We start from the raw sequence: 14,793 nt of genomic DNA, 5'->3' as shown, positions 1-14,793 counted from the left end.
CCTGTATACCATTCAGCTAATATGTTTCAATTCTAATTGTGAAAGAATCAGTATCTGAATAGGAATCTTCTGCTTTCATACTCTTGGCCTCTCATAAAATAGCCACAAAGGTAGTCACCTTGTCAGCTGTAGTGATGGTTTTGTGACAAAAATAAAAACCGTATATTATGTGCTCAAGAAAAAAATATTAGCACAATTAACTTTTGGATCATTGTTGCTTGCTCATGAAGAAAACATCTCATTTTTACAACATCAAGTACCATGTAGCAAAAAAAAAAGGTATAATCATACAAAGAATACATAATAATTTATAGCTTTTACAAATGCTACCTGTTAAAACAGCCACTATAGTGAAAGTGGGAGATTGTCTGAAGTGCTGAAAATTGACTTAACATTGATTCAAGGAAACCCAGTAAAAAATGTCTGGAAGCTGAATCAAGCTTCCAATGATTCCTATCCAAAGTTTCTTATGTGTAGGTCATGTGAACATTAAATATTCGCCTTAATGAGAGTTCAGTGGGCTTGAGTTGTGTTATTGCTTCAAAACTAAAGAGTATTAGCAACAGAGAGTGCTTGCTCACAGCTTGGCAAGAAAGGAGTGATTGTTGACATAATACCAAGGTTTTTTTAACTATGCTTGTATACTTTTCAGATATTGTGATTAAAACCAATTTTTAAACAGCCTCTTGATTAACTTACTCAGAAGCAAGATCAACTGTACCTCATACTGTCAGTGCAGAGCTTACACATCTTCCCTATTCCTTCCAAACTTATCCATAGCAATAGCTTTTTAAAATACCCAGATACTAGAAGTTTTAGCCTCTTGCTCTACCAACCCAGACCAATGTTATTGAAAAGTAGCCAGTCCAGTCAACAAGCTAAATAATTCAGTAGGTTTTAAAAATCAGCTAAAAGTCTGCTTTCTGGCAAGTGTCTTAAGTGAATACACTGACTGTACTTTTCCGGTTGGCTTGGAAACCAACAGAAGTATGTAAATACATACTAAGAGAGTGTAATGTTCATTACGTAGCACTTCCCACATTGCCTTTCAGGCTTCCTGCAACTGTTTGCCTGGCTTAGTTACCAGAGGACTCAAAGAACCTTGAGCCACTTCTGATGTGTTCCCAAATTGCCCTGTCACGAGCTGCTGTTCCAGAAAGACTCCTTTAATCACCAAGCTTGTCTTTATCAACACCTTCTGTAAGGTGCACAAAACCCACGTGTCTTCTGGGTGAAGGTGACTTCAAGTATGTATATGTAAAATTGGTAATATGTTGAATGCTCTGAAAGTGCAAATATAGCATACCATGCTATATCAGACACAACATACAGAAATATCTTAAACGCAGAATATTTTCCTTGTTTTTTTCTGCTTCTCTACGAAATACTTACGGGTTACACTTCTTCTTCTTCTCTTCTCCATAAGCCAGGTTCTTGCACCTCTTGATACAAATTTCTAAGATGCAAGCTTTGAAGATATATCTCATGGCAAACTCTATTTCTCCCATGACATTAGCTTTGCTAAAATTTCCAGACTCAGTGCAAGTGCTGTTAAGACTATACAAACTCCCCTAAGAAAAAACAAATGTTTGGGGAAAATAGCTTCAGATCAAATAGGACAAGACATGCATTTTCCTCAAAGGTCAGTATCTTTACAGACATGACTCTAGAGCTACTGCAAATCAAGAAGATTTAAGGTGATCTGTAGAAGATATCCTATTGCTTCCACAATAGCCTTGAAAATTATTACTGTAATTACAGTTTTACTGCTCTGCCTTTTCCCCTCTGTAAGCTCCCCAGGCTAAGAAAATGCTTTCTTATATAATATCTAGATCTAGAAATTGTCTCCAAATAAAACTGCTATGTAGCTTACCAGGAGAAAAATGGGATAAGTGTCTGAAAGGAAGAGAGTGGAGAAAAAAAAAAAAAAAGCCTCTCAAATACAAGAACATACAAAACATTGAACTAGACTGCTTTTAATACATAACTCATAGTATGGTACACTGCCAAGATGTTATGTTCTATCATGGAAACAAAAGTGGCCTTGCAAATCCAGTATATTTTCTATAATATGCCCCAATTCCATATAAAAGTGACATACTCCATACTGCAGCAGACATTTCAGGAAAGATTAAAATACAAGGATACCCAGTTGTTGTATGTTGGTGCATAAAGAAGTTATTCCCTAGCTCACCTCAGTCACTCTGTTCTCCTTTTACCTACTTTCACCTCTGGGGCAAAGGTTTGGACACTGTCCATCCATAAACAGCATTTGCATCTGTGGAAGGAAAAGACTAATCCTTTCTATGGCCCAGCACAGACATGTAACTTCATGATGCTACCTAGACTTCAACATAACATATTATCAAATCTATCAAAATAGTTTGGTCTCCATTCATTTATAATGATATTCTTTAAAGTTAGCCCTAGGAACCTTTTGCATAGTATATGTCACAAGGACATAATTGTTGTTGTGATTAATCTCAGAGCAACACTGCCCTAGATTTCCAAGGTATGTGTTAGATCACTCCTCCCTCTGAAAATAAACACCAGCCTGCACAGGACTGGTTAACCAACAAGCTCTACATCGCACAACCCAGCAGCTAAAAGTGCGGAGTAGTGTTTAGATCGTATCTCTCTCCCATGCAGAAGCTCTTCCTCCTTCGTGCAGCTTGCCAAATATTCTTTGTAAAATTTACGCCAACAGCCTAATCAGTTTAAAGCAGCTACCTATCTAGATAGCTTATCTATCTTATAAGATCTAAGTAACATACAGACTTGACAAAAGAAGGGTCAGAGCACTCAGTGCTTACTGAGGAAGTCATTAAGTGTTGGGACTGTTTTGACCTGATGCTTCTTGTATGTAATCTTGCTCCCTCCACGAGATGCATATCAGTGTAATCAATCTCCCTTACAGCTTTGTTCAGCTCTGTTCTTTCGCTCACTGACATTTTTATCCTTCTGAAGAGAAAATGCTTAGTTTCCACCAAAATCCTTCATGATAAAGGAATGCAAACAGATTTTTGTCTTAGCTTATATGTCCTAAAAAAATGTTTGCAAAATCCCCAATATTTATTCCACAGAATCTCTTACTTAGTTAGAAAGGTTGGATGTGTGCTCTGACTCATGATGTTTGGACCAAATATCACTATATATGTCTCCATCTGATCAGGAGTCACATACATTCAATGCAGAAATCATTTGTCCTTTTCGTTCAGTAAAGAGGGATTAAATGACTTCATGTATTGCACTTCTGCTGGCATGACTGAAAGCAATTTCATCTGATATTTTGAAAGATACATTTTCATGGAGTAGTCATCAATATCCAACACCCATAAAGGGAAGTTTAATGGAACTTGACCTTTCCCCTTATCCAGGGGGATAATATTTCAGAATAGAAAATATTTCAGTTTTAAGCCTGGGCTCTCTATAGCCCAGTTCGAACGGTTGTCATAAGAATCACAACTGTCATTCAAAACTTACCCATTTGTCGGCTTAACACCTTGACTCCACAGTGCAGTAAACTATGAGCATGCACCAAGGCCCTTGTGAGTGTTTATACTCACAAGTGTGAGTATAAAGTGAGCAGGCTGCTTTAATTTTGATTGCCTAAAAGTCATTTTAATTTCCTTCTTTATATCAGTCATAGACTCTTCGGATACTTCACCCTGCTTAACCTCATCATTAATACATAGAAATTACTTTCCACAGTCAATTATAGAGGCTTTAAAGCATGTGCTGAATTCATTTATAACTGGCTTCCTTCTCTCTCATTTGCAGTATTCAGAATGCCATCTGTCAGCAGATGATTCAGTGCCATCCCCTAAACCTATGAACTGCTCCCCTGGCTTCCATCATTGTCAGTTTCCTCTTCATTCATTGACATTCTGACTTTTGAATTTCCACTGACATTTCCTTTACCACAGCTCTTACAGAATAACAAACCCCTTCCATTAAATAAAGTTTTAAGAGAAAAACTATTATTCAGTTAGAAAGAATAGTGTTCACAATTCCAACCTTATAAAATGGGAAGAATGTTAGTTGCATTTGCAAAATCAGAGGAAGCTGATCTATCAATTATTCATTATTAATGGATATATCCATCAACTATCCATTATGAATTTGATTGGACTTATGCTTCAGAAAGTTCAGTGTTACTCTGGAGACTGTGCCAAAGGCAGTTAGTCTTTCATCAGATACAAACTCAAGTAAAAGTCTTCCTTCATTTTGTAATGCAACCCAAAATACACCAACATTTTGCACAAGAATAGCTTTTATATCTGTTCCCATTATATATTATATATATTATAGCTTTTATATCTGTTCCCATTAGACACCTGTTCTGTTGGGCTTCTGTGCTTCCACCTGTTAACTTACATGTGTTTTGCCATCACAGAAAACTGCATCACTTGTAGGACTCGTTATTATGCCTTCTTCCTCCTTGCAATTCCTTTTGGTCAGAATTTCAATGTCATTTTGGGCCCCAGTAATGAGCTGCTGAAGACTGGGTGTACTTTTAATCTGTAAGAAATCCAGCAAGTAATTGGGAGGGGAGAAGGAGGGGGGGTGTGGTGGTTTTGTGTGTTTGTTTTAAGAAAAATGCCCTGATTCCTTCAGGAATGCTATCCTATCAGAAGAAAATTCAGTGAATTGCTGCAATTCACTCTGATCAACGTCACACAGCTGGCACACTTTCAAAGACAATTTAGTAACTCCATTGAATTATTAATTTTATTTGCAACTCTCCCCATCCCAGCTAGTAGTATATTCATAATTTTCCAAACATAACACAACCTAATCTAAGAATCAGTACTGCAGCAATTATTAACAGTCTACTAATAACAGACCAAAAAGTAGCAATATACTAATAAAAGGCCTTATTAGTCTTTAACAAACCAGTAATTTTGTGAAAGAAAAAAACCAAAACAACAAAACCTTGCCTCCAGGAAACTCAAAACAGTATTTTGCAATATGCATGACACAGGCCCATGTCTGCCTATGCAAGAATGAAAGCAAGATGAAAGAGACTTGAAAATAGAAACAGATTCTCAAGTTCTTATTTAACTTTGATTATAGACAAAGTTTACATTTCTGAGGTGTTCTTGACTTTGCTTTGACTATGTCCATCCACTTTTCCAATTTTCCCATGAATAATACCCTGATAATTTGTGAAAAATTAACATATATAGCAGCTAAACTCCTTGAGATTTAACTTCAGCCATCTCTGTTACAAGTAACAACAGTTACTAGAATGAAGTGCTGAAAGACTAATACATAAGGCTAGAAATAAGCTGAAAATAGATTTTAGCTCATTCTGGCACACCACCACCCCTGGATAAAACAAACTATGAAAAGTACATTCATAGCTCAATGGGTAGGAAAAGAGTGAAGTAAGAAGCTTTACATGGTTAGGAGCTAATAAAATAATTTCTTAAAAATAATGTATAACAGGGATTACCTGAAAGACTGGAAAAAACATTGTGTAATTGAACCAACAAAAAGGACTTCAACATATTTGCATAGAAGAAACTACATATATTTAAGAAACCTGGGAACCCCTCCCACACAATCAGCAGAAAGCACTAAAGAATGAGGATAACAGAGGAGATGATATATTGACAGTACTTCTGGGAAGACAAAAAACAAACAAAACAAAACAACACAGTTCCCCCCCCCAAAAAAGAAAAAAAAAAAACCCAAAACCTAAACCACAGGATGTGCTAAATCCAAACCACTAGCCTGTTATTATATACAGAAATTGTTACGGGTAGTAACTGCTCTACTTTAAGAATAGATGTAAGAATTCATTAAATTCCCTTGTGAAAAGGAAACGAACAGAAACCACATTCAGAATAGAGTCTCACATATCCCCAATGACCACCATCATATTTCTCAGTAGAGAAATTGTCTTCTGCTTTATAAAACCTGAAACACCACAAATCCCACTTGCTAACCAAAACAACCTACTACACACCAAATTTTAGCTTCTACTTGGATCAGAAAAGACTATTGGGTTAAACAGAACACAAGTTATTGACAAGGCAACATAACTAGCAACACTAAACTAGCAGATCACACAAGCAAGACTCTCCCCTAGCCCAGCTCTAACATCTGAAGCAGCATGCATTCACTGTCACAGGAGAGATAACCCACAGCTACTGACACACCACAGCTTCCAAAGCTTCCATACATCTGCTTGTTCCCCCAGTGAGGCTGTTCCTTTAGTGAGCTTGGATATTCTGACAGAGAGAGGCCTAGAAAACACTATTCAGTTAACTTTCTAAATCCAGATTTTACACTGGCTGCTAGTTCTTGCCGTGGGATTGTTTCTTCACTATTACTGAAGTTAAATATAACCTCTTTCAAGTTTAATGAAAGAATCAAGCTCTGAACAGATATGTTTGGAAAACTTCATTAAGAAACAGATAATGCTTTTGAGACTGAAGTGGTGCCCCAGTCTTATACCCTGCACGTTCAAAATAGCACAGTTACAGCTATTACTTCCCAGCCATTCCTGGAGAAAAACACACACTTTCTAGGTAAAACCACCCCTCTGTTTTGATGCATTCTCTAAAAATGAGAATTCTTTCTGCTGTGAAAATCATTGCAAGTAAGATTTACATCGTATTTTGTTATAAATATGAGTTGTTGTTTTGCAAGTATAATTTAAACCAGGTCCTGTCTCTAAACTGAAGTCATGTTTTTAGTAATGATGTAAACATCTACCCTTACTGAAGGAAAACAAAGATGGAAAAGAAAAAAATAAATGGAAGAATAATGCAATACTGCCATTAACAGAAATTAAAACTCATTTTTAAAATCACAGTACAGATACAAAAGCCATCAGATAAGTGCAGGGACAACTGAGTAAAATTTCCTATATAAATTTAATATAAAAACCCAAATCTCTAAATGTCAAAGATGGCATTTACAAGAAAAAAAGATCAACAGTAATTCTAGTAAAACTAAAATTCTAGCACAAATATAGTCTAACTGGTTTGAATGAGACAAAAGCTCCACAACTCAGAGAAATAATGCTCTGACGCACAAAGCCCATTGAAATCTATCTTCCAAATTCTGTAACACAAAGGTGGACATAAGTACCAAGTCTTTAAATGAGCAATTAAAAAGCCACACAAATAATTTGTAATCTCCTACTAGTACATTTCTCAAGCCAAAGAATCCATATTCATCTTCATGACAAAGAATTCATATTGAATCCAATTCATGACAAATCCAATTCATGACATGTCATGAATCCAATTCATGTTATGAATCCAATTCATGACAAAGAATCCATATTCATCAACATGACAGGCTGCATGTGATCAGCATGCAACGCAACATAGTTTAAGTCCATATTATCTCCAACTGCAATGTTTTTTTCTGCATTAAAAAAAACAGTGCTCTGCCAGTGGAATAAAGCCACACTGAAACGTGGTTTGCCACAATGAAAGCAGCACTCCAGTACTTAACAACTGTTGCCAGTTTTGTTTACAATATAATTGCATACAAAAATACCAGAACTAATTTCAGAGAGTTCACAGACCTTGCTGGGCCAATTCAAACCACTAGTCCACGCAGTCCGACATCCTGTCTCTTCCATTTATCAACACCTAACACCTCAGAGGAAAGTGAAAAGTGTGCATCAAGGGAGCTGTGAGAAGTATTTACCACGAGGTCCAAAGCAAAAGCTTTCCTCAGCATCTAATCCAGGCACTTAGTAGACCACATTTACCTCATTCAGATGAACAAAGCAATTCAGTAAGTACCCACTATGTAGAAAATTGAGTATGGCCAAAATTTGGTCACTTGAGAGGTAAAAGTGCACAACACAAAATCTTCAGTGTAACTTTAAAGCAGATGTGCGACATCATCTTCAGCCCTGCATGATTTGTGGAAAAACAGATGACCAGACTTTTCTCAAGCTTCTCAAGAAAACACTGAAAGCTAGAGACTGTAACCAAAGCAAAATGAAAAGGCAAGTTGCCCAACAACTAACAGCAGGCAACATTTTCTCCTTGCCAAATTAAAAAGAGCTCAGAAATTGTCAAGATGGGTTTTGGATGGCCATAGCTTGGCAGCAACAAGAGGGGCAGGAAGAGGACAAAAGACAGAGCACCTCCCAGCAGCCCAACAATCACACAGAGCAGACATCAATCAGCTTCAGGAGAGACTGTGAGCAACTGGGAGTGAAATGACCCACTCCCTCCCTGTGTGAAAGTCTTTGTAAAAATCTCAATCTAACATTTCAGCTGTGGGCTGAGATCAAGTGTTCAGACTCAGTCAAAAACCTTGTGAAGAATCAGAGTTCTGGCCATGGTCAGTGAACAACAGCTAAGCCCTGCTAGTATAATGAATGTAAAATTCCAATGTGTAAGTCATTATTCTTACAAACATATTCCATTCCTGAAACAGCCCTTACAGTTAAGAGACTGTGTAATAATAACAGATACCCTGCTTGTAATGTTGATGGCTGTGTCAGACTGGCTCCTTCTTTGCTTCCTTCTTTCCAAATTCTGCCCATGATCTGTGGTTAGGAGACATCTGTCAGCCATATCATTCTGGGACTTCGAGATTTCTGAAGTGAAAATGAAAAGAGGAGTCACTATAACAAACATTGCAACCAACCCTGTAGATTTATAGGCTAACTCTGTAGCTTTCAAACTTTCATCCTGCAGTTTTAGTAATGATCTCCTAAGAGTAAAAAACAGATGGGAAAGCAAGTGCTCGTCCCATTTTGTACAATATTTTTTCCACCTAAATCTTTCCTGCTGTTTCAACTGGAGATTATACTACATACTTCCTATCATTATAGCTACTGCAAGGAATTGTTGTATGCTATCAAATACAGTTTCCACGCAGAAGTAGCTACTACAGTCCCTTTATATAGTTTCATTTGTAAAGCAGTTTGGTTTGGTTCAGAGTAAAAGCAAGATCACCATAACATAAAGCAACATGACAATGGAAATTAGAAAGCAGAGCATATTGGAAAGTATTTAAAAATGTATCCAAAATACAGATGAAAGGAGAGCCATTACACACTCAGGTACCAAATCACATATAATTTTAAGAACATGAGTAGCCCTCATTGACTTCAATAACATTACTCATATGGATAAGTTTATGTCCATACTTAAGTAGCTTATTGAATTAGCACTTCAGCAATACCTAGTTTATTGTCAAATAAATCTGAAGGACAATTAGGCATTTAGCACAGTACTTTTTGCTTCTTATTCCTCAGGGTACAGTCAGAACTTCACATAAAGAGGAGGGCAGCACTCAGCTGCATCTGAAGTTGAAAACTAGCAGGCTTAGCAGCAGACACTTTGCATTGCAAGCCCTAGATAGTCTCTCATGATAAATTAATAACTTATAAGATGTACATTAAATAGCTATCATATGTTTAATTCATACAGAAGAAATAAATATTTCTCTCACAACATAAGCCTCTGTGGAGGAGCCTCAGACAACAGGTCATTACAGTATTAAAGAAACCCCAAACTGCACTCTTAAGTGTGATTCTTAAAGCCACTTTGAATTAGTTTTGTTCTTAGCAGCAATCAGTCCTCAGCTGTTTACTGTACTCTATGCACACTATTAAGGCATCACATGACATATACAGGCAGGCTCAATTAAGTCATTTCTGACTGTAAATGAAACCAGGTTTTTAAAATACACACTGAAATCAGAGATCATAAAAAGAACTGGAGTGAGAGATCTAATGGGGTAGATACAATCTGAGTAGCTTGACCAGCAGGAGAAGCAGAAACACAAGCTTGCCTCACACTCTGCTAGAATGAACAAGTTAAAGAACAGGTTACTGTGAGGAAAAAAACAAACAAATTAAATAAAGAAGATTGTTCAGCTTTCATATCTATTCCTACTTTGGCTTCTCTACCCAAATATCAGTAACACAGACACCATCTCTAGTGCCAAGGGTGATTTTGCACTGCAAATAAAACTACAACCAGCACCTCGTTTTATATTCTCCAAATGGCAGCCATCGGATTATAACCTCCCGTTGCTGCCAAACCATGCTGGAACAGGAGGTAACAGCATAGAGAGCAGACTGTACAAGGCAGCATTGTGCTGCACGTGATAGTCCTTTGTTCCCACTGCTCTCAGACATGCACATACTTAGGCTCCAGAATCAGAGGCATAACGAAGTTCTCCAGCAATACACAAGAGCTGGATGTATTAAATACCTCTTCAAACTAGGATGTTTTTTATCTAGATAAGGTAGAGTACTAACTTCATACACTTGTGACCAAAAGCATTTCTCAGCACATTACCAGGTTGCATTAAGAGGCCACACTGTTCAAAAGAGCTGTTTTCTTAAGCCAAGAAGCCCAAGCCTTTCCCCCATAAGACTTCCTATAGTTTCTAATTATTGACTTCAGTGATTGCAACAGCCAGTTATTTCCTTACAAATTAAAAGGTTCTACCTTAAGAGAATGATAGCACCTGGGTGGGGCTCCACATACAGCTGAACTGAGCTAACTTGCTGCCATTTTTCCCTCTGCAACCACTGCTCTTCCCTACTCAGCCCCTGGCCATATAGCCCAGCACACTCTGTTGTGCAAGCTCCAACATATATAACCTACCCTGAACCTATTCAACTCAATGAACCAGTGGAAAAGCACCTACATGCTTTGTCTGTGCTAATGTTCTGCCGTTTTAATTAACTAAATCAGTTTCCAGAAGGCTCCAGAAACACTGATGCTAATTCAAGTTAAGTGATGGCTGCATACAACCAGAAACAGGGAAGCTAGATGAGGGGGGAAGACGGGGAAGTAGGACCTTTCTTTTGGTAGCAGTCAACTATTAAATTAGCTTGCTGCAGTCCTGACAGTCTTCACCAGTAACTGTGGGGTATGACTTGGCTTTAGATTAACAGAAATCAGAATTAATTACTTTTTATCCAATTCTGTGCTACCTCAGCTATCTGCTTCCAGCAGTGAAGCGTCCTGTGCCACCCTACACTATGCTTCTGTTCAGAAGAGGCAGCCCTTGAGTCTCTGCATAGCTTTAATATGTGTTCACATGAACAACATTAAATTTGTTTAGTTAAAGACCAGGCCTTTAGGATGGGTGGAAAAAGTTAAAGACCAACCAAAAGCTAGGACAAGAGTTAGGGGTAAAGGCTGGAAGGCGCTAAAGCCAGATTTATTCAGGTCTAATCCCACATTTGGGGTTGTGTAAGATTAAGTTAGTAAAAAAACACTAAGGTTTGTTCAAATATATGCAAATGTGCAAGCCCCTGTAATCTTCATAAGGCTCAGAAGTTGTTTTCCTTTGGTCACTGATGCCTTTAATTTGTTCTTCACAGAGGCTGGCTGTAGTTAGCCTTAGAGGTGCATACCCAGTCTGTACCCTCAAGAACAGCAGGTGGCATAAGTGAATGGAAGGAATGAGAAGTATGAGAATGAAAGAAGAGTTGTTAGGACTGCCTGGCTCTTAAAAGTATGAACTGGACAAAAGCACACAACTAGATGGACTGAGAAAGAGGAAGCAAGGAAGCCCTCTTGAAAACTGCCAGTGAATGAAAATATTAAACTCTACTTCCATTACATGATAGATTCTTTGACAGGGTCAGTTGGGGTTCAAGTCAAGGATACAACATGAATATCACTAAAGTAGAAAGCGGTTATTACACTGTACTAATGTGAATTAAAAATGCTGCATCTGAACACCCAGTAAACTGAAAAATGACATTAAACAGTCTTTTCGCATCTGCATAAGGCATTCTGGGATAGTATCATCAGCTTGTTAAACAATTAGCAAAACACTGAAGGAGAACTATACTTGCTGTATTATTTTACAGGTTGGCTCAGTCTTGGCATTAGTCATTTCAGCCACTTCTCAATACCTTTTTTTAATAACTATTTTTTTGCCAACAGTTTGGACCAAAAAACATTTCACTATGTTACCCTAGAACAATAAAGCAATGGAAGTTACTTACTTTTTATATGTGTTGTGAGAGACAGAAACAAGTTTTCCACAGATTTGTTAAAACTTTTAGACTGACCGAGTTCCTGCAAATGGGAGATGGATGTCAAAAGTGAGAAATCACAAAATATTTGATGTTTTAAAATTTCCATGATCACTTATCTACAGACCATATAACAATCAGATGGTAAGGCTGCAGCCCTTTGCTCTGTAGACAAATACATCTGAGGACATATGTTAACATGGTTGAAGACTGTCATTCTAATGTATGAAGATGGAAAATAATATTTTCAGTTCCATACTCTGATGTAGAAGTGGAACTCCTCTGTAGGCAGATTACACAGCAATTTCTTAAATACAACTATTTACATCACCAATTTGTTGTAATGTATTTAATACTAAGCAGGAAAGTCCTATCTATTACAGATGTTCCTGTGCCTCTGAATCGGAACTTCCGTCAAGCTCCAGGTAAGCACATATTAGAATGTTTACAGAATTGCAATGGGCTTCAAACCAGGGCCTGAGGACCCAGTCCAAAATTAACTGAAATAGTAATTCAGTGTGATTTCAACGAGTTCTGAGCCATGCCCTACTAGTTTGTCCATTAGAAATTGTAATGCAAAGGCAACCATCAAATTTACTGTGTTCCACCAGTAATGAAAGTAACACATGGAATTATAGCTTTATAAATGACTACTGAATATCATAGGATCATGAGATTCTTCAGGATAGAGGTAAGCTCAGGAGCTACAGCCTTCTTGTAATGAGGGACCAAAAAACAGGTGCAGTATCCCAGTGCCAAGTGGCATGGTTAATCACTTTCCTCAAAACTGAAAACTAACTGAAAACTTCCCTCATGACAGCCTCTGACCTCTCTCTACTACTACCAATGCAGCGTGTAAAAAACCTTACAAAGGAACATCAGGGAGCATTTATATTGCAATATGATGCTGCAGTATTTGCTATTTCCTGCATTTCTGTGGCTGGCCTGTTCATATGAATGGCACCCTGAGAGGTGGATATATATATGTATATTTTGCAGATACATACATTTACCATCACGTTACTTCCTGCTGTGGATTCTGTGAAAGGAGGTGGAGTTGGAGGTATGACAGAAATTTTACTAGAAATTTAAGAGATAAACAGTGCTACAATTAATATATTATACTAATAGATGGGTAAATTAATCATATTCATGCACAGTATCTTTACTATCTGCCTTTCCTGCAATCTAAAGATCCGAGTTGAGATCCTGTTTAACAGTTGCATCACAGGTTGACTGCCTGTTTGTAACAATTATGACTACCTTTCTGACTTTTTAATCTTGGGCTGCTCTAGGCAGGATTATTGATTTAAAACAATCAGGAAGACCTGATTTAGGACAGGCTTTCTACAATTCTACATGGTTGACATTATCACAATCCATTTCCGGAGTGTTAAAACACAATTTCTGTGTAACACGCCCCATCCCTGTTTCAGAGATGTTTCCAGAAAACAGTCATCTTTATTTAGCATACTAAAAGGCCCTTGCCTGGGCCCAAAGCTATTAAAGCCCCTTTACAGCATTCCAGCCATTTCAATTGCTGTAAATAGCCCCAGCCTGTGAAAAAAACTCACTGTCATCTTACCGATTCTGCTCCCACAGCACAATCACAGACCCTAAAGGCAGCTAGTGAACTTCTTTTTTGTTTGCCTTTTACTTTTACCACATCTAGATAAAAGCAAGTCCTATGCAGCCCTAGTTAGGATCATATCTAGCTACCTGTAAGTTTCTGTCTCATGCAGCTATGCCTCACCAGTTAATTACCATAAAACTGAGGCCATCTCTTTGTATCTTATTTAACTTTTTTTAAGGAAGAGGGTTTCTTTTATGCAATATTGTTTAAGTAGACTTATTTCATTATATATCACTAGTAATAACTTACATATGGTTATGCTTAGGCCTCTAGTCAAAGTATTTATTCAGTGTAAACTGGATTTGTTACTCGTTTTAAGCTTAGTAAGTGGATGCATCTTACTGAACAGACAGCTACTTGTCTACTATTTATTCTAAAGTTATCAGATTATCAGTATCTCCCGTTGAGTAAAAAATGATGCTGTTGCATAAATAATTTTAATCTCTGTCATAGTGTGTAAATTTGAAAGATAATGGTGTAAGCAGCTATGTAAAAATTTAAGCAGATATGGCAAAAACAACATATATCCCTTCAAGTAAATAAGATACATATTACTCTAAACATAATTACTCCCTTCTTATGTATTGCTGACAGGTAAAAGTGGCATTTTTCTATGATTTTTATTTGTATGCTGAAAGTATTGTAATCTGTTTTTTACGATAAAAACAAACTGTTGGTTAGTTTGTAACATACAATATATCACCTATACAAATTCTCAGTGTCCTAGGACCATTTGTCCTTTTATGAGTCTTACCTCAGTTTCTGATAAGATTTCAAGAGCTTCGCACCAACTGTTTCGTGTCTGCCTGCAAAGGAGAAAAGCAAACAAACTGAAAACCCACACAGAGGTCATTTAGCAACAGCAGCAGTTACTAACATCCATATGATACCTTTATAAAATCAGTGCCTTTCAGGAGCTGGCCTGTATCTACAGGAGCTCATGCACATGCAAGTCAGGAGTAAAAAAAAATTACCCTTCGCCTCACATACCAGCATACATGCCAAGCAACATGCAAGTTTCTCCTGTATCACAAGCCACATCACAATTTCACCCTCACCTTTCACAGGCGACATGTTCAGACCAGCACTTCACAAATGCTGAGGACAACCTCAGCTGATGTACAGGTGCTAACAGGCCCATTCCTACAGGTTAGAAGTGCTCTCA

The 14,793-nt window shown here is 37.5% G+C and overlaps 1 protein-coding gene across 3 annotated transcripts in view; it reads right to left on the bottom strand.

Annotated features, from left to right (window-relative positions):
• SYTL3 (synaptotagmin like 3) overlaps nt 1-14,793 on the bottom strand; it is a 29,531-nt gene that overhangs the window by 8,564 nt on the left and 6,174 nt on the right. For all 3 annotated transcript variants that reach the window (XM_057406800.1, XM_057406808.1, XM_057406817.1), the window contains 6 exons: nt 14,383-14,434; nt 13,009-13,075; nt 11,966-12,038; nt 8,457-8,581; nt 4,378-4,521; nt 1,393-1,571 (listed from right to left, as the gene is read on the bottom strand). In XM_057406800.1, coding sequence (XP_057262783.1) covers nt 1,393-1,571; nt 4,378-4,521; nt 8,457-8,581; nt 11,966-12,038; nt 13,009-13,075; nt 14,383-14,434 — 640 coding nt within the window. The remainder of the gene's footprint in view (nt 1-1,392; nt 1,572-4,377; nt 4,522-8,456; nt 8,582-11,965; nt 12,039-13,008; nt 13,076-14,382; nt 14,435-14,793) is intronic.

This window comes from Pezoporus wallicus, unplaced genomic scaffold (genome assembly GCF_028554395.1).
Source record: "Pezoporus wallicus isolate ANWC-B61680 ecotype Strahan unplaced genomic scaffold, APGP_CSIRO_Pwel_v1 contig_3817, whole genome shotgun sequence".
NCBI classification, from domain to species: Eukaryota; Metazoa; Chordata; class Aves; order Psittaciformes; family Psittacidae; genus Pezoporus; species Pezoporus wallicus.
This window is presented reverse-complemented; position numbering and strand designations above follow the sequence as displayed.